This window comes from Lathyrus oleraceus, chromosome 7 (genome assembly GCF_024323335.1).
Source record: "Lathyrus oleraceus cultivar Zhongwan6 chromosome 7, CAAS_Psat_ZW6_1.0, whole genome shotgun sequence".
In the NCBI taxonomy this organism is placed as follows: domain Eukaryota; kingdom Viridiplantae; phylum Streptophyta; class Magnoliopsida; order Fabales; family Fabaceae; genus Lathyrus; species Lathyrus oleraceus.
This window is the reverse complement of record NC_066585.1, coordinates 312,070,901-312,092,835: the sequence shown is the minus strand read 5'-3', so window position 1 is coordinate 312,092,835 and position 21,935 is coordinate 312,070,901. Positions and strand designations below refer to the sequence as shown.

At 35.0% G+C, this 21,935-nt stretch overlaps 1 protein-coding gene across 1 annotated transcript; it reads right to left on the bottom strand.

Annotated features, from left to right (window-relative positions):
• Positions 1-15,486: 15,486 nt before the first annotated feature.
• On the bottom strand, positions 15,487-17,331 carry LOC127106399 (uncharacterized). The gene is made up of 4 exons (XM_051043694.1): positions 17,127-17,331; positions 16,944-17,052; positions 16,781-16,845; positions 15,487-15,776 (listed from the first exon to the last, which is right to left on the bottom strand). The coding sequence occupies exons 1-4, from the start codon at positions 17,253-17,255 to the stop codon at positions 15,663-15,665; spliced, it is 417 nt and encodes a 138-aa protein (XP_050899651.1). The 5' UTR covers positions 17,256-17,331; the 3' UTR covers positions 15,487-15,662.
• Between the last annotated feature and the right edge of the window lie 4,604 nt (positions 17,332-21,935).

The following is a 21,935-nucleotide window of genomic DNA, read 5'->3' as shown; positions in this document are numbered from 1 at the left end:
ACAATCATCAGATTTCGGTGACAATCCATAAAATTTGTCCCAGACAATTTTTCCTTATCAAGGATTGATCGTAAAATATTGTTAGAGGTGTTTGTTGTCATGGTAATCTACATGAAAAATAATGAAAATATAAGTATCACTAAAATAACATATTTAGTTAGGCCTTTAATTAAATATGCTCCCACTATTTTACTCAAAACAAATGACTCTTATCATTTGATTTGGAAAATCTCGTTGGAAGATTTTCTAGTGGGTCGAGATCCACATTTCACTTTGTTTTAAGTCTGCGTAGGAGGATTACGCAAAACTAGGTTATTTAGGTAGGAACTCCTTCCAATTTTATCTAATACAACTTTCGAATATTTTAGTTGGGTGAATAACTCCTTATTCCAATCCATCACATGGATCATTTCCAACTCTTGCTTCTAAACGTATATAATCTTATTATAATTTGTTTAGTTAAGTTTGACCCATTGTTTTAGCAATTGGATATTATAATTATCCCATCGCACCTTACTAATATAGAACATGCACCTCGCGTAGGCGAAACCTACATTATTCGATACTAGTCTTGATGAGTGCTAAAACTTGGAAAGCATAAACTTAATATTTAATTTGAGGGAATTTGCAATTATTCTGATCTCACCGGCTTATTTATCATATAAATCGTCTCTCACATGCACCAACATACATTCACATGCATCAATATACATACAAAATGAAACAGTTATGGTCCCTAGCGCAATTGTTCTCCCAATCAAATGAGAGAACCTAAGCTAACTTAATAACGATCTAAGCTTCTCCAAGCAAGATCTTCAAGGTTGTCCTCCTTTGATATTGTATTCTTCTCTTTCTTCATAACATTACATTACATAAAATAAACTCGTTTTACATACGAGGGAGTGAGATGAGAAAAGAAGTTACATTAAGAGATTAAAAGAGTGGCACGACACGCATGTCGTATTTTGAAATCCCAAAACAAAATAAAGGAAAACTAAGGTCACAACCGATCACCACAAGACAATAATAATAAACACGTTATTATTATTAATTTAAATTCTGTTAATTAAATAAACCAAATTAAATTTTGGCGACTGATCACAATACGCAGAGTTAGCCGGGGGTTCCGCTTCCCGGTCAACGGATGGTGGTTCCGCTGACCGTTCAACGGACGGGGGTCAAAGGGGTAGCGCCTCGATGCAAAATTTTAATGAACAATTCATTTGAAATCAGCGTCGATTTTCGCATCAACACTTGATACTTTAAAGCACAACTCTTGCGCAGTCACAACCCTAATCGCATAACTCTTTGACAGCACAACCCTTGTACAGTCATGAATCCTAATGCACCAATTTCATATCGTTAAACACACCTCGATTGTTAATTCAGTATGATTGATCAACACGTCATTGCTTCGCCATACTTTCGGCGGATTCCGAAGCAAATGACCATTGATCTCTCAAAGGAAAATAACCATTAAGTGTTTGAATGAAACAAAAGAGAAACAATATATCATATATATCGTATTTTGCATCAGAATTACCTATATATATATATATATATATATATATATATATATATATATATATATATATATATATATAACTTGATCGATCTTAATTGTGTAACCTATGGACGATCGATGTATCATTGCTTCACCATACTAACGTCGGATTCCGAAGCATAGTCAACATCAATCATCCAAATCGTACACACACGATGCCAAATTTAATTACTCATTTATTCTTTGATTCATTCTGTCTTTTAATTGTATTAATACAGAAAATACAGAAAATAAAAATCTATCAGATGCATGGTTTCGTAAGTGGCTCTGATACCACTGAAGGAGAATAGCGATCCGAAATGCAGCGAAATTTAAATTTTTTCTCCTTTAGTGATCCTTACGAATGAGCATGACCAGTGATAGAACCGTTACCTCTTGTGGCGATTGAAACCTTTGATGCAAATTTAAGGAGTGATCACGAACATTGAATGGTGACAACGCCTCAACTCAGTCCACACGAACAGATTCCTTCAGTCTCAGTGCTAGCTGCTACAAATAAAGGCTTTGAGTGAGAGAGAGAGAGAGAGAGAGAAACGAAATTTCATCTAATCAAATGCTTCTGCACAAGAGTTCTGTTTATAGAACCATTTGTGTGGGCTGTAAGATAAAAAGCCCACTTAAGTGTATGTGACCCATATGATATACCAAAATCACCTAAGCGCGTGGTACCTTACCATATTTCGTATTCTACTTAAGTGCATCATACCTTACAATGTTCTACAATTCACTTAAGTGCACCGTACCTTACGGTGTTCCTTATTTACTTTATCTCTCATCAATCCGTCCTTTTCTGTCTGACCCTGTAGGTTTTCGCGACATTGGCAATTATATTAAATCACGTATTTAACATAATAAATAGTGAGCGGTATCTAGAAACACATCACTGCTCCCAAGACACGAAAATGTCATGTGATCTGACAAATCCTTTTGTGATAATACTTATGTGTATAATTACCCTTTTGCCCTTATGTCTATATTGAACACAAGGCATAAACCGTGTCATCCTTGTCCAATTCAATATTGGGCCCTTAGACATTCATCATGTCACGGAGGATGGACAAATTCCATCTAGGTCACTCATGTCCCTCAACATGCTTCGTTGAGTATCCATCAACTGTCTTTATGGTCATCCAGTTACGGACAATGTTTGATCAACAATAAAGCACTCGACTTTACATCTAGGGTCCATAGTGGTTTCAGGTCGAAGGGTGGTATACACCACTATCACCATGAGAATAACTTATGACACTTTTCATAACATTTTATATAGTATTCTCATAGCGGGTTAATCCAGTATGAATATTACTCCTAATATTCATACCTATGTTTAAGACTTGATAACTATTTATCCATGATCCATGAGATGTGATCATCAGTCTATATACATAATAGTCTTAATGCTTTAATGTTATCCCACTTCATAACAAAGCTCGACTACGAATACTTTAAGAATAATGTCCTTATGTTTAATGGGATCTCATGATTAAGTCACATTTGATACATTAAACGGACTAGCTATTCTAGGGACTTTATTAAATAAACATAATAAAGAAAAAGTCTTCTATTATTAATAAATAATTTGATACAAGTACCAAAAGTATTGACCTCTAGGGCTTACACCAACATGTGTTACATACATGACATCAAATTTGGTTCAACCGAAAAATATACTTCCAACTTTGAAACGTAAAATACTAGAAGATATCTCAAATATAAAACAAGTGTACAATATTCGGTACCAAACTAACAAGGCGCCAAGGGGGGGGGGGGGGGTAAAATTGAAATGCAACAACTCTTGAAACCGTTGAATGATAACAGTTATGTGTTTAGATACCGAACTTGCGAAGATTGAGTAACCGTTAGAGATATATTTTGGACTCATCCTGATTCCATCAAGATGTTCAACATGTTTCCTATTGATTCAACATACAAGGCCAACATGTACAAACTTCCATTATGGGAGATAATTGATGTTACCTTTATTGAGAAGACCTATGTTGGGTTTGCATTTATAAAGATCGAAAAAGAGGACAATGCTACTTAGGCCTTAGAGGTATGTAGGGTAATATAGAAGGACTAAGAAGAGATGCCTAAAGTGATTGTTATCGACTGCGATACCGCATTGATGAATTTGATTGCAAAGGTATCTCATACTTCTTAGGCATTACTTTGCAGGTATCACATGACAAAGAGTTTGAGAAGTCGTGTTAAACCCCGAGTAGGGACGAAACAAATAAAGTATGAAGTTGGAAAAATGGTGAAGGCGGGTGTGGTTGTGGAAAAAATAATGGATGCATGAAATGGTATAGTAAATTCTTCAACTAAAGAGTTATATCCCAATTCAGTTATACATTTCAGGAAAGTGTGCGAGAAATATCCGGATTTGTTGAAATATGTTGAAAGCACAATTCTTAACCAAGTGAAGGAGAAAATTTTATGTGCATGGAGCGATCGGGTTGGACACCTTGGAAATATAACAACTAATCGAGTTGAGTCTTCCTATGACACATTGAAGAATTGGTTCGGAAATAATAATGGCAATTTATGTAGAGATTGAGACTATATGAAACAAATGATCCAGAAATAACATAATGAGATACATACATCATTTGGTCGGAGCATTACAGTTTTGGAACACAAATTTAAAGACAAAAATCTTTATTCTCAGTTGGTCGACAACATATCTCGAGCAGGTTTGAATTATATTTTTCACAAAGCTAAACAAGCCGATAATGTAGGCTCCGATAACGTAAAATGTGGATGCACAATTGTGAAAACATATGAACACCCAAATGCTTGTATTATTTCAAAGAAGGTGAAACTTGGTAGCCCGATAAGAATATATGAAGTTTGCACTCACTGGAAGAGGCTTAGGTTTTATGATGACGATGTCATGAAAGACGATAAATCGAATATCTCTATCTTGATCGAATGAGAAGTGATACAAGAGATATTTTTGAAAGCTGATGACAATATCGAACTCCACATCAAAGAACAATTGAAGAATATTACTTATCCGGAAACCACCGAATTGAAACCACCATCTCAACCTGTAAAAACAAAAGGTGCTCCGAAGAAGCTCAAGCCTACACCGAGTGACAATTCAACGGTTCAATCTCCTTCGTATTTTGAATATGTTAACAAAGTTTTTCCGGAATCACCAACTCGAAAATCTCAAAAAGGTGTTTTTCAAAGGAGCTCGCATTAGCAAACCACCTCCTTCGCCTCCTCCACCAAAGATTCATTTATTGACGAGATGCCAATTTTTATGCACAAATATATCGAGAGGATCGTCAATGTTGAGGGTAACAGTAATTACGATTATCGAGTTGTTTCAGCTTTACTCAGTAAAGGAGAAGATAATTATACACTTGTCTGCCATCAACTTATCCATGAGTTAAGGAATCATAAATAATCATACACACGACTTTGCGAAAAGAAAGAAAAATTTGATGCAATATATGAGTCTCTTGTTCCTTGCTTTAGTGGACTGACACCGGAGGAAAAATGAATGTGCTTCTCTGAAATGGGTCACCTCATAACATTTGCGTATGATAGAGTATGTATTGATCTTACATAATACGATTTTTTTGGAAATATTTTACCCAATGCGCACCTCCCTACCTCAAATTCCAAATGATCTTATTATGTGTATTTGGTGACTTTCAAAATCACGACACTTTGTTCAAGTTTACTTGAAACCAGAATGCCCTATACCACTTACATCACCGAAGTGGGCAACTCATTCAATAAAAAAATCGAGAATTGGCCGAATCAATTTTTAGAAAGGGTACATGAGTTTGAGAAATTGAGCAACATTAAAAGAGGATCAAATGCACAAAAGTCAAAGGGAGTACTACTCATACTTATAGATTTAGCTATCGACAAATCTTTTGATTCGTTTTAGTTTTCTGTTTAGCCGAACTAATAAGTGTATGTAAGTGTGTCTTAATATTAATGAAGTGTAATATATATAATTTCTAAATATTTTGATACATTTTTTATTTGTGCCAAAACATTTGTTCATTTTTCAAACAAAGTCATAAATCAGGTTTTGTTTTATGTCTGCTTCATTATGTCTGGTGCGGGGTAGGTTCCAAAGATGTATCTATAGAACAAGAAAATAGGATGTCGTATCGGAGATATATCTCCAAAACCATCATTGTTACACATGATAGAATTTTTGAGGTTCACATTTATGCACAACTGCTATAAACCAAGGGGTTCTTGTTTGCTTATTTTACACAAACAGAAAATGTCTCAAATGTCACAAATAAACATCATCTGGTATGTCGCAAATGCCTCCTTCTCCCGTGCGACACTCAGGTGAAAGTTTAAGCTCAATGAGCACACCTCTTTTATAGATATTGAAGAAGAATTGCGGTCCAAAACGCAGCGGAAATTAAAATTTTCTCCTTTAGAGATCCTTACGAATGGTCATGTTCAGTGATAGAATATTTACCTCTTGCGACGATTGAAACCTTTGGTGCAGATCTCTTGTGACGATCAAAACCTTTGATGCAGATCTATGGAGCGATCACGAACGTTGAACGATGACAACGTCTCTACTCAGTCCACACGAACGGATTCCTTCAATCTCAGTGTTAGCTGGTACGAATGAAGGCTTTGAGTAAGAGAGAGAGAGAGAGAAAGAAAACGAAAATAATGCAACCGCAATGAATGCTTCTGCACAAGGGTTCTATTTATAGAACCACTTGTGTGGGCTTCAAGCTAAAAAGACCACTTAAGTGTATTTTGGCCCATATCTTATAATATGCCCAAAGTCACTTAAGCACATGATACCTTACCATATTTCGTATTCTACTTAAGTACACCGTACCTTACGATGTTCTATAATTCACTTAAGTGCACCGTACCTTACGATGTTCCTTAGTTGCTTTATCTCTTATCAATCCGTCCTTTGTGTGTGACCCTGTAGGTTTTCGCGGCATTGACAATTATATTAAATCATGTATTTAATTTAATAAACAGTGAGCGGTATCTAGCAACACATCACTGCTACCCAAGACACGAAAATGTCATGTGATCTGACAAATCCTTATGTGATAATACTTATGTGCATAATTACCCTTTTGCCCTTATGTCTATATTGAACACAAGGCATAGACCGTGTCATCCTTGTCCAGTTCAATATTGGGCCCATAGACATTTATCCTGTTATGCAGGATGGGCAAATTGCATCTAGGTCACTCATGTCCCTCAGCATGCTTCATGGAGTACCCATCAACTGTCTTTATGGTTATCCAGTTACGGACAACGTTGGATCAACAATAAAGCACTTGACTCTACATCTAGGGTCCATAGTGGTTTCAGGTCGAAGAGTGGTATACACCATTATCACCATGAGAATAACTTATGACACTTTGCATAACTTTCTATATAGTATTCTCATAGCGGGTCAATCCGGTATAAATATTACTCTTAATATTCATACCTATGTTTAAGACTTGATAACTCCTTATCAATGATCCATGAGATGTGATCATCAATCTATATACATAATAGTCTTAATGCTTTAATGTTATCCCACTTCACAATAAAGCTTGACTACGGATACTTTACGAATAATGTCCTTATGTTTAATGTGATCTCATGATCAAGTCACACTTGATACATTAAACGGACTAGCTATTCTAGGGACTTTATTAAACAAACGTAATAAAGAAAAAGCCTTTAAATAATTCGATAAAAGTACCAAAAGTATTGGTCTCTAGGGCTTACACCAACAAATATGAAGTATGAAGTGCATAATCTCCTACCTTACAGAGACAATCGAAAAATTGTCAAGCTCTAGTACTGCTCACCGTTGATTGGCAATGAAGGAAATATTGAGTTCAATAACTTTGGACTCAAGAAAGATGCAGATGTAAGGGCTATGTGTAATACATTTTTCCGTTTTGAAACAAAAGTCCCGCTCGAGTTAGAAGCGACGATTTCAAGATCGGTCGAAGATATTGTGAAAATGATGAAGCGCCCACCTAGATATTGAAATATAATGTTTCATTTTATGTTGAATTCACCTATGTAATGCTTATGTTATGTTATGGATGATAATTATATTTTATCAAAATACGACTTTCTAGTTTCTGCTTCTGATTTTGTTGCAGATATATTTCGGAGATGCATCTACGAATAAATTTCAGAGATACATCTTCGAGTTAAAAAACCAATCAATAGGGCGTCATTAAAAATGATCTAGGTTATGTGTGTATTGAGCACGTTCGGAGATGCATCTCCAAAATCTAGGAGCATTTTAATATTTTCACGAAGGGGTGTTCAAAACCAAACCAGTCCAATAGAAAACCGCAAACCAAACTGAAACCGCAAAAAACCGCACTTGGTTCAGATGCGTTTGAGTCATTTTATAACAAAACCACATGGTTCGGTTTGATTTGCGATTTGTATTTTGCAAACCGAACTAAACCAAATCAAACCGCATTATGTTACAACCTAAACTTCACTTACCCCACATCCAACCCAAAATCCAAACCTATTATGCTTTAACCTTACAATATTCTCTTACTCGCACTTAGGATTTTAGTTTCAACTTTTTCAAATCTCTCATAGTAGTATTACGCATTGTTCTCATCTTCTTTGCCATGTACATCTCATCTCTTCTACTATAATCTCTCCTCTCTTATGTTCTTTATTTTTCATTTTCTTAATTTTATGTTATTGTTTCTCTTCCAATTACGTTTTTATCGCATTTTTCTTCTCTAATCTCATCTCTTATATTCTTTCTTTTTCATTTTCTCTAATCTCTCATCTTCTCCATTTTTTCTTTTTAATTATAATATTTTTATATTATTTTATGCTACTATTTTGTGTTTTTTATTCCACTTTTGTCTAATCTTATTTTTGTATATTAAATGAGAAGTTTTTGTCTAAATATGATGAGTGTTGTTGTTATTTGGTAAAGTCTGAATGACTAAACATAAAACTATGTTGTTCTCTATAGGTGTATGTATCGTTCAATAAAAATCTTATAAAAAATAGAACCAATCTAAACCACATTGGTTTGGTTTGGTTTTATTTCTAAAAGTCAACTGAACCAAACCGAACGGCATGCTTTTTTCTCTTGCGGTTCGGATGATTTTTAGCGTCAAAATCGCCCAAACCGCACCGCGAACACCCCTATTTTCACGTGATGTATAAGTAATATATATGATGCATTTCAAAATTATGAGAAATTAATTTCAGACTACCATTCAAGTTTTTAGAAGTGATACATTCAAATTTTTAGAAGTGATAATATCAAAGAATATTCTAACACTAATTTAAGTGATTTTTCCGATAAAAAAAAAATTGTACACTGCTTCATTTTTAATTATTTACTTTTCTCAAACAGATATCCAACTATTTGTGGTGTGGTTCAATCTTAGCTGCTTCATATTTAATTAACATCATTCCTTCCCAAACTTCTAAAATTTCAAAATCCAATTTATACTTTCAAAGAGTGCTTCTCAAATGACCGTATTTCCACTAATTTAACTTTTAAAAAAATCGATTGCACAAATTTTGTTGACAAACACAAAAATGTTGGAAAACTTAAATCCCATGCAATAAAACATGTTTTTTTTAATACTCTCCAACTCATAAAGGTATACATATTTTGATTCAAAAAACAAAATAAAAAAATTATAACGATGAATGTGATATTCTTTAAAAACAAACATCACCTTTGCCTATGTCACAAACTCCTAAAAATGATACCTTGACACCAATAGAAAATGACCATAATTCACTAAAATTGAGCCTACATATTGTTAGGAAAATAATAATGAACTAATTGAAATGTCACTTAATGATGAGTCATCTGAAGAAGATAGACTCAAAGTTGAAAATAATATTTGGAAAGAAAAAATAATTGTGGGAAAGAATCATAAAAAAAAGGTGACAAGTCCACATCATAATTCTGTCATGAATCTGATTTTAATCCGATTTGAGAGATGATCAACCTCCTAAAATAGAAGGTAAATCTATTTGTGTCTGATAGTCATAATGTATTTTGTGATTTTGGTGACCTTATAGTTGTTATAAAACCTGTCGAGTCTTGCATTCTACATAATATATCTAATTTTGTTTCATACTTAAACTTGGCTCCATCATTTTGTTAGAATTAATTCATTTTCAGTAACTTGTAGACAAAGTTTCTTAGATGGTATTTTAGTATTTCTACTTAAGTCTCACTTGTATTTAAGCAAGTGAGTGGTGTGAACAAGCATTATTCCTTTTTTGCATTTTGTGTAGTGTAGCACAGCAGTGTGTGTGCGTTTGCTGTAACCGTTTTAGAGTAATGAAAGTTTGTTATTATTCTCTTTTCTCTCTCTTATTTACATTGTTCATCTTTATCACCTTGTACACCAACAATTGGTATCTAGAGCTCCGATTTAGATCCACAGGGAAACACCATAGGAAACACGAGTGAAGCAGTGAGGCGTTGTGTGATTGATTCCTATTCGAAGAATTCATGTTGAGTTTCTATTCAAAATCGTAATAGAATAACATATATTGATTCTATGGGATTGAGAAACATGGTGTTTAGGTGAGATCTGAGTGTATTACACAAGCTTGAAGATGAACTGAAACGGTAATCTGAGTATCAAGCTTCTAGTGTTCAATGTCAAGAAATGGAATCGTTGGGTGATTCAGATGCATGTGTTATTTAGAGCTCAAGATGTTCTTGATCTCGTCAACAACGATTACGATGCACTTCCAAAAAATGCAACAGATGCGTAGAGAAATGCTCAGCATGATCTGAGGAAGAAGGATCAGAAGATTACATCCATCAGTGTGTGGATGTAAACGTGGTTGAGAAAATCGCTGATTCGACGATGGTGAAAGTTGTGTGAGACACACTGGTGCAGTGCTATGATGGTGATACATCAGTGAAGAAGGTGAAGCTTAAGTCTCTACGTAAGCAGTATGAAAATCTTAGTATGAAGAACAAGAAAAAGGTACCTGACTAGATTTTTAGAGTGATTTTGATCACAAATGAGATGAAGTAGTGTGGAGAAACTATCTCTGAAGAAAGTTCATTAAGAAGGCACTTAGATCTCTTACTCCTTAGTTTGATTACATCATTGTAGCCATTGAACTTTTTAAGGATCTGAGCACCATGAGAATAGAAGAGCTGCAAAGTAGTCTAGAGGCGCAAGAGTTGCATCTGACTGAAAGAAGCTCTGAGAGAGAGGTAGAGCAGACTCTGAAAGCTTCTTTTGTAAAGAAATACCAGAAGCAGACTTGGTTAGAAGCCAAGAAAATACATGGTAGGTCTCAGAAGTCAGAAACCTCAACTTCTGGGAGTCAAAAAGGAAAGGAGAAGTATGACAAGAGAAAAGTTCAATGTTACTGTTGTAAGAAGTTTGGCCACTTCGTTGCAGATTGTTGGTCAAACAAGGAGAAGAAATCAGAAGAAGCGAATATAGCCATAAGTTCTGATGATGAACATGTGATATTAATGTCTTATGATTCCGATAATGCGTCTCTAGAAGAATGGTGGTATATGGACACTGGTTGTTAAAACCATCTTACTGGAAATAAGAAATATCTGGTTGATTTTGACTCTGGGAAGAGGACCAATATCATATGTGCTGATGATAAGTATCTGAATGCTGAAGGAATGAGGAATGTTAGAGTGATTTTGAATAATGGAAAGTCTGCGTTATTTAAGAACATTTGGTATCTTCCTGGCATGGAGAGCAATAGGATAAGTGTAGGTCAATTAATTGAAAAGGGATTCCCAATTACCATGAAGGACAATCTTTTGAAGGTGTATGATTGTAATCAGAAGCTGATTATGGAGCCAGAACAGGGAATGAATAGAATATTCAAGGTGAATGTTAAAACTGCAGACTCTGAATGCCTTAGCATAATAAGTGTTATGAAGGAAAGTGAGTTGTGGCACAAAAGATTTGGTCATTTGAAATTCAGAAGCTTAGGGCTTCTTAAGTCAAAGAAACTGGTTTGTCGAATTCCTACAGTTAAGAAACCAGAAAAGTCATGCAATATGTGCATGAGAGGGAAGCAACCAATACTACCATTTGCATCAGAAGTAGCTCCAAGAGCCAAACATGCTTTGGAAGTAGTGCATTATGATGTGTGTAGACCATTTCCAAAACCTTCACTAGGAGGGAATACATACTTTGTGTCATTTGTGGATGAGTTCACAAGGATGACATGAGTATCCCTTATAAAGTTCAAACACGAGGTGTTTGCTGAATTTAAGAAACTCGGAATCAAGGCTGAATTTAAGAAACTCATAATCAAGGTTGAGAAATATAGTGGTCAAATTCTGAAGATTCTTAGAACTGATGGTGGATGTGAGTATAACTCTACAGAGTTCAAGAAGTTATGTGAGGAGAATTGAATTGAGCATGAAGTGACTACTCCATATACTCCTCAATACAATGGTCTTGCTGAAAGGAGAAGACGAACTTTGACTGATATGGCAAGGAGCATGCTAAAGGAGAAGAAGCTTCCTAACACTTTGTGAGGAGAAGCTGTTGCCACTGCAACATATGTTCTCAACAGGTGTCCAACCAAGAAGCTGAAGGAAATTGTTCCTTTTGAGAGGTGGACTGGAGATAAGCAAAATGTGAGTCATTTTAGAGTATTTGGTTATGTCTGTTATAAACATGTTTCAGATGCTACTAGAAAGAAGCTGGATGATAGAAGCAAGGTGATGTTACTGGTGGGGTATCACAATACAAGTGCTTATAAGCTTTATTATCCATTCACTAATAAGGTTGAAGTTAGTAGATATGTTGTTGTGAAAGAGTCAGAAGTATGGGATTGTAGCAAGTCTCAATCCAACTTCGTAGCAGAGTTAACTTCTGAAGATATTGATTCTGATTTTGAAGATGAGTTAGAGCCTGCAAATGATTATGTGAGTGAGTCAGAATCATAAGGCGAGATTGATTATGAGGAAGAATCCGATTCTGATCCAGATTCTGATGGTGATTTAGATTCTGGTGATCTAGATTCTGATGGTGATTCAGATTCAGATTCTGGTGGCAGTCCAAATTCTAGGAATATTCCAGATTCTGAAGGTGGTCATGCTTCTGAAGTCGAAACTTATAGAGTTCCAGCATCTGATAATATTCCAGAATCAGAAGATTTTGAACCAGTTTAGAGAATCAGAAACACTCTAAGAAGGTTTGCAACATCTGATACTGTTCCAAAATCAGAAGGTTCTGAACAAGTTCTGAAGCCACAAAGAATCAGAAACATTCCGAGAAGGTTTGTAGAGTTTGACATGCTGCAAGATACTAAAGTAGATATGAATGGGAAGTTATTCAGTGTGCCATGTTAGTAGACTCTGAACTTGTGAGTACGGAAGAAGCTCTCAAATAGAAATTCTGGCTGAAGGCCATGAAAGAAGAACTTGATGCCATAGAGAGAAATAAGACTTGAAAGCTGAAAGAACTTCCAAAGAACAAGAAAGCCATCAACGTGAGATAGGTTTATAAGGTGAAGCTAAAGTCAGATGGATCAATTGGCAAACACAAAGCAAGGTTAGTTGTGAGAGGTTTTCTGCAGAAGAATGAATTAGATTACTTTGAAGTGTTTGCACCTGTAGCAAGACATGAAACAATCGGGTTGGTGATTGCGATAATTGCTAACAGGAATTGATCTCTGATGCATTTAGACGTGAAATCTGCATTTTTGAACGGTCCATTAGAAAAAGAGGTTTATGTGTCACAACCTCCTGGATTTGAGAAAAAGAATCAGGAAGGGATGGTGTATAGATTACACAAAGCTTTGTATGGACTGAAGAAAGCCCATAGAGCTTGGAATGTGAAAATTGATTCATTTTTCAAGAAGCAGGGATTTCATAAATGTGAGATGGAGTATGGTGACTATGTTCAGCATACTTATGAATGCAATATGATTCTGGTGTGTCTGTATGTTGATGACATATTGCTAATAGAAAGTTGTGAACATGAGATGACTAAGTTCAAGAAGGAGCTGATGAATGAGTTTGAGATGACTGATATAGGAAATATGGTTTATTTTGTAGGGATGGAGCGTACGTACTCTGAGAAAGACATGATTTTACATCAGTTGAAATATGAACTTGAGCTTCTAAAGAGATTTGAGCTGCTGAATTATAAAGTTGATGTCACACCTGCTGATACAAATAAGAAATTGGATTCTGATTCTGATGGTGATGATATAAATGCGACAACGTTCAAGCAGTTGGTAGATTCTCTGAGGTATTTATGTATACCATACATGATATTTTCTATGCAGTTGGAATGATGAGTAGGTTTATGAGTAAACCGAACTCATTACCAAGTTGCTATCAGAATTCTGAGGTATATGATGGAAACTCTGAAGTATGTAATTTTATTCCCTTCCGGTGTTGAAACTGACTCAGAACTTCTGTATTACTCAAATTCTGATTGGTGTGGAGACAAAGTTGACAGAAGAAATATTTATGGGTACTTGTTTAAGTTTTTGGGAAGTCCTATTTTTTGGTGTTCCAAGAAGCAACTAGTTGTTGCTTTGTCAACTTGTGAAGCAAAATCTATTGCAGGTGTGACTACATGTCAAACTGTGTGGCTTCTGAATTTACTGCAGGATCTGAAGATCAAAGTAAACAAGCCTTTGAAATTGATGATTGATAACAAGTCTGCAATCAATCTTTCCAAGAACCCAGTGCTGCATAGGAGAAGCAAGCATATTGAGACTACGTATCACTTTCTAAGAAATCAGATTCAAAATGGAGTGCTAGAAGTTGTGCACTGTAGAAATCAGAAGCAACTGACAGATGTTCTAACGAAGACGATCAAAACTGATCAATTTCTCCGCTCGAGGGATGAAATTGGTGTTGTTAGTTTTGGTTAAGCTGAATATGAATTAATGGATGATGTTAGAATTAATTCATTTTCAGTAACTTGTAGACAAAGTTTGTTAGAGGGTATTATAGTATTTCTACTTAAGTCCCACTTATAGTTAAGCAAGTGAGTGGTGTGAACAATTATTATTCCTTTTTTGCAGTCTGTGTAGTGTAGCAGAGCAGCGTGTGTGCGTGTTTGCTATAACCGTTTTAGAGTAGTGTAAGTTTGTTATTATTCTCTCTTCTCTCTCTTATTCCCATTATTCATCTTTATCACCTTCTACACCAACATATTTTTCATTTTCACTTCACAATTGTATAGTGTATAAATTCGAAAAAATATACATAATACTCTAGAAATTTAGAAATGAAGGGAAGTTATACTTAAAGAGATAAAAACTCTTTAAAAGAACAAAATTTGGAGTACCATAACTCTTCCAGATGATAAAAGAATTGTGAGAAAAAAATAAGTGTTTACTATAAAATATAATTCAGACGGGTCAATTGAAAGATATAAAGCTTAATTGGTTGCTAATAGTTTCATTCAAACCTATGACACCGACTATTTATACACATTTGTTTTTGTTGCAAAATTGAACAGTACTATCAAAATACAACTATCTTTTGTTGCAAACCTAGATTGGACTTTACAGTTAAAATACATTCACAATGGCGATCTAGATGAAGAGGTGTATTTGAATGTTCCTCATAAATTTGAAGTAATATTTGGCTAAAATGTCGGCAACTTAGTCATTGTATGGATTAAAAAAATCTCTCAGAATTTGGTTTGAAAAATTCATCAAATCCATAGGCAACCACACACAGTTCACAAAGTTATGTAACGATGAAAAAATCTCTCTCTATATTAATTATATTGTGCTTATCAGAGATGATATAGTTGAAATGTCAAAAGCAAAAGAAAAACTGACAGATGACTTTGAAATTAAGAATCTATGGTCCTTGAAATACTTTTTGGGTATGAAGGTTGCAAAATCGAATAAGTGAATTATAAGGGCACAACAAAAATACATCCTAGATCTCTCGAAAGAAATTGGGATGAATAATTTTCGACCAGTAAATACTTTTATGAATTGTGATGACTTTACAATGCACTTTGTTAGTGAATTTCCCACAGAATAAAGAAATGGACATGTGAATACAATTCTGTGTTTGAGTGACCCAAAGTAGGGGATGTCAATCTTAAATACACATTCTGTCTAATAGTGTACCCCATTACATAAATTCATCCATAAGAGGTTGATAGAACAATTTGTATGCCTCTATAACTTCGAGATACCACATTGCTTCTCGGTTCGGGGATGATGAAAGATCAACAATCTTGTGAACCTGTCACAATATGTCAATACAAATCAAAATTATATTCTCTCAGCTTTCATTATTTCGTCTAGCGAGATCAATTGTATAATGGTTAATACAATAAGTTTTAGGCGACTTCAATTCTATGCAGACATAAGTTGTTAAAGATAACCTCACAAGTTAAAGAAACAAGAGTAAATAAGAACAGGAATCTCCATGAAGATGAATTCTAACAACACTCTCACACTCACTTTTCAACACTATGATTGACAGAAACCCTTTAAGAACTACACGACCAAATAACATGTACTCGTTCGTTATTTACAGAAACCAGCTTTGAATTTCCCCTCACAATTTCTGTCTAAAAAGTAAAACAGTTCTGATTCATGAACAAAAGTATATGGTGTTGGTCATGGAGATTTTATGTTAAACAAACAAATTCTGCTTATAATATCACGGTCTGGTGTTAAATGCTGCTTTTGATCTTTAAGGCATTGCTGAGTATAACTCCTATTCAACTATAAGTAGATAGACCATAGAGCTTAGCAAGCGTAACAAGCATAGTAGAGCGAACATAGTAGTGCAAGACTCTACTTTAGGAGATGTAGGCAAAATCGGCCAAACTCCATAGTCAACCGTTTTTGTTCTACTTGGCGAAGTTCCAATTGATATTAGACTTCCTACATTACAATTTTAACTCCAAGAATTTAGGTTCTATCTAACTAAATCAAACGTGAGACTTTTAACACATACTTCTGCTGTTAAGATTAGACATATAGAAAGTGAGCCTTATCTGAGAAGGCGGCTCTCCCGTCTTTCATCACATTACAACATTGAACATTCTCATTGAGATAAATAAATAACAAAGGCAACAGCAAGCTGCATAGCACCGTCACCTTTGATCAAAATAGTGTCTGGTGCTCGACACAGACACGACACAACACATGTGATCGCATCCAGGGTTAGTTTTGTAAATATTAATTCATTTTAGGACTGATTCAAACTCAAAAGACAAAGAAATGAACATAGTTTACCTTGATGACGGAAGGTTCTCCCGCCGCACGTAAGAAGTACCCTCCAACAACCATCACATACATTCCTACCAAAAAATAAAAGTATTAAATAATCAAAATCAAAGGAAATTCCACATTGAATTGAATCGCATAATTGAAGAAAGTGTAAAGAAACATAATTTACCAACTTTCAATTGACGTTGACGGAACTCGCCAGAGAGTGAGAGTTCGATGACGCCGGTACCATCGTCAAGAAGAAAAGGTCCGCCGCCGTCGGAGGACACCAGAACGCCCTACGGTTAAGGCATTTAAGAAAAAGCAAAAACGACGGTGGAGAGAGAGAAAGAGAAGAAAAAAAGAATGAAACCTGTAACCAAGCGCGTTGGAAGAGGATGGGTCCGAGGGTGAAACTATTTTGAAGTGACCCAGAGGAAACTTCTCGAGCTTCTTTAAGCTGTGAGCATAGAAGCTTCAACGCTGCCAAACTGTAATCCATCGCACCCAATCTCTTTCTGCTCAACACTCTCCTAATTTAAACATTTTAAAAAAAGTCATCTCTTTTAAAAAGTTTAAATATTCTAATTACAATATATATATATATATATATATATATATATATATATATATATATATATATATATATATATATATATATATATATATATATATATATATATATATATATATATATATATATATATATATATATATATAATAATTACATTTTTTAATTAAAATTCTAAAATAATATATTTTTTAAAATATTTACGAAAATAACCACATTTCATGAAGCATGGGTTAGTTGGACTGACGTGTCTATTTTCCCATTGAACAAAGACGTCAATAACCTAAGCGAATGCATACAATGAAACCAATTGCATTGACGTATGCATACACTACATCATGTGTATGCGCCAATGCATGCATGTGGCACATGCTCTATGTTAATTTTTTTTTTGATTTTTAATTTTATATTTATAAATAATTAAATTAAATACGTAAATAACTATTAATATTATAATATAAAGTTAAAATACATAAAAATTGACAAGAAAATCAATGACTTGCCCGATTGAAACATCTCCCTATTTCACATCCAGGTGCGTTAGCCTGCCTTCGAGGTCTCCAACGATTTTCCTGAGGTGTTTGGGGTCTCTGAGTGCTGACATGATGCAATGGTGGCTGGTGTGAAGGTCTGGCGGAAGGTCCAACGGTATTTGATATATTTGTCATCATTTCTCCCCAATAGTTGAGGGTGTTACCGTCAACGACGCTTCCGTAATTGAGTTCGGTGCCCATGTTTTTGTAGTTGGATCGTTGTGATTGGATGGTTTGTAGACGGTATGGTTTCACGAATTGGGACATTGTATCATTTTGGAAACGAAACAATGATTCATGTGGTGTAATAAAGTCAAACAATGGTTGGGTGTTGGGGCGTTGGGATGTTTGGATGTTCATAAGTAGGGGCTATGATGGGATGATATTGAATCGTATGGATCATCCGAGCTATAGACAAATGTGGTGGTTGCATATGGTTGTTGGTGGTTAGGGTTTGGTTCCTGGTTTTGAGTTTGGGTGTGTGACATGAATTGGTTGCGTGGTTGGGTGTTTGATGGTTGAGTGTATATGGTAGGGTGACTGTGTGAGGTTGGTCGTTGGGTTTGGATGGACTGACATTATTCTTGGGCGGGAATTTGTTGTTAGGCGTTTGATGACGAAGCTCGTCGGCGTGGATCAATCAAATACCTTGGCTCATACACAAACTGTGGTGTCGTAACCAACCTAAACCATGCTATATAATGTTGAGTTTGTCTAACACCATGTATGATTGGTTCGTTTAAGATGTGTTACCGTCAATTCCTCCAATGACGACACATCTCTTTTGCGAAGTCTCTCCAATCAGAATAATCCCATTGACCATCGACGCTTTGTTGATGCCAATCTCCCAAACACGTCGGAGGTTCTGGAATTTGTTGTTGCATGGAGAACTATACCTTTACATGGTCACTCTGGTGCATCTTTACAGCAGTGAACCAAATGATTGGTGTTTTTGCTGTCCAAACTGCAACATTATCATGGTTAACCTGGTGATCAAGACCCAGATACGGCCTCCAGATAAACTGTATAACAATTTGACATGATTAGAGGATGTGTAATTGGTTAATTTTTTAAAATTAAAAGTAGAGTTGTTTAGTAGTAATACATTGTCTGGTCAAATGTGATCTAAAAGATTGCGATAGACTACTACAACGTGTTTGAGACACCTGTTGTAGTTCATCCCCTTAACTTACCACCTAGATCGAAAAGATTGATAATATATTAGTTACAGTTAGTTGTAGTTTAAAGTCTAATAAATTAGACGATTTAATATAAACTTACTTTGTTGCATAGGGGAATGTGAATGACTTCTCGTTGACCGGGGCGAGTGACGACAGTCTTGACCAACCCATGCTTGTACAGTTGCTGAGTCAATGGATCACAATGAAGGCATGTCGAGGGGACATTATCGAGTGGAACTAGATAGAGGTTGGTGCGACTGTGAAAAGTTCCAAGCCTTTCGTATGACATGCTCCCATGTCATAGCGGTATGTTCAAAGGTTCGATGGGATCCTTCAAACTTACTATCCGACGTTTACAAAGTCATAAATCTTTGCAATGTTTACAAAATTAGTTTTTCAGTGGTAGCAAAAGAGGATTACTGACCTGCATATCAAGGGGACATTCTTTGGCACAATGAAATAATGCGAAGAAAGAAAAAGGATCGCCCAAACAGCACCCGTATTTGAATCGAAATTGATATGGAAAACAAAATGGTTAGATTATGTAGTTCATGTCGCCAGTCCGATCATTATCGTACTAATTATCACATTGTTGGAACAAGCACAACAAGATAATTTTAATTGTAACTCTTTTGTTTTATATTAAAAACAACATTCATTTCATATGATAAGTAGACTAAATACAATAATTAAATAACAACACAAGAAACAACAACAAATAAAATACCATCACAAACAAATACAACACATAAACAACATAACTATGCGATTACAACCATCAAAACAATTTTGTGAGAAGTATACATCATCCTGTGAACGTCTCTATCAGTTTTAATATTCATCCAGAAATGAACTTCTCCATTTTGGTTAAACTTTGTATCAAGCCATTGAATTCTTTTGATCCTTTCACCATCTGCAATGTCTCCATCTAACCAACGGTGTCCTATTAAGATATTCGAACGTATCTACATTCCAAAGTCGGATCTTCATCGGAGGTTGCACTACTGAAAAGATTAAATCGGCATTTCTCTTGTGAATATAAGGACACAAGTATGAATATGCATACATTTTAAAGAAAATTGATGGAGATTGAAGAAAAATGGAAGGAGAGGGTAAAAAGTTATGTGAAAATTTATGGGAGGGAGATTCTGTATTTATAATAGATGAGTGGTGGAGCAGTATCCACATGCATTAACGCACACATAGAACCATTATGCATATGTCATTGCATGTGACGCCCTCACATGGCCTACACATGCATGCACCTCGAGTATCGTATCGCAAGGATTCTTGTATTATTCTTAACCTAATGAAATCGATTTAAGGGGGGTTTATGTTTTAGTGGTCGATTTAGAAAACAAAGCAAAAAAAATGACTAAAATAAGCGATTATAAAATAAGCCAATCTACTGTTTTCGGTTTCCGGCTAATCATTGGTTTTTACCTACCAATTCCCTAAGCAGCTTCGATCTCTATTCAATTCAAATTCGATTGACAAGCGCAATAGATATATGACAGATTTATATTCCTATATTCCGAATTAAGCAAACGGATAAATACAATCGTGAATTAAGCAAACACGATTTACAAACGCAATTTAACGACAAAGCGAGGAAAACGGCGATTAATAGTTAGGAATGCAATCATACGAATTTAATCAAAACCATTCCACAAAATACAGATTAAGCAAATGAAATTTCATAGAATAGAATTGAAAGAGAACGAAATTAAATTGATAGAATAAAAACCTCAAAGCCTTGGAAATTTGGTTACAGCAGATTGACTCTAGGAGATTAGTTCCTCTTCATGATCGCACAAAAGCAAAAAGTTATCGTGAATAATGTGTGATTGCTACAGTACCGCGTTTGCCATTTTAAATAGAATAAGGGTTTCACTAATAATTCAAACTGGGTCGGAAAACCTAAATTCGGCCCAACAAATGGCCCATAAGAAAATATTTCATAAAGTACAAAACTTCAACGAATTATTTGAGACATTTTCACTCCGAATCAGCTTTTGTCTTCAACATAAAAGTTGTAGCTCTTTCTTTTAGCTTTCCAACGCATGTCAGAACTTGCAAAACAACATTCCGTAGCTCAAGTTATGATCCGAACAGTGGACAAATATCAAATAACCGCTAAAACTGAAAATAGCAAACGAAAATAGATTAAAGGCAACCATGAACTTAAATATAAAAACATAATAAAATAGTAAAATAAGCAAAATAAATTAGATAAATGCCCAAGTACAATTATAGAAGAATGTGCATCAAAATGTACTGATCAAATTCCCCCACACTTGAACTTTTGCACTCCGAGCAAAATTATAATTTCAAAACAAAAAGAAAGAAAACAGAGCATGCACTTCCAAAAGTTTTCAAGATACAAGGTATAAGCATAATTCTAAGTCTAAGCTTCAAGAACATGGTGTTAGTAAGCAACTTTTTGTGACATTCAAAGAAGATAGAAAAACAGATTACCAAAAAGTACATCAACAACAGTAAGATCCTCACAGGATATAATTCACTCAACTCTCAAGTGTTTAGATTAACTGTTTACACTCAAAGCACAACATGAAAATTAATACTACCATAAACTTGAAAAGACTATAACATCCACAATTCAAATACATGCACACAAAGATCAAAAGGACTTTTATTTGGTTGTAACGTGGCCAAGGTAAGGGTGAGACAAATCCTAAGGGGTACTAGGCTAAAGTTCAAAGAGATAAAAGAGACTTGAAAGAAATTGCGGGAGTTGAATTTATAAAATGTTTTATTCACTTGAACAACTTTATAACAATTGTTTTCTCTTCTCCTTCCTCTTTTTATTCATTTTTTCGAAGGAGTATGTATTGACATGTATTGAAATATTACAAACATAATTCTTTTTTTTCTTT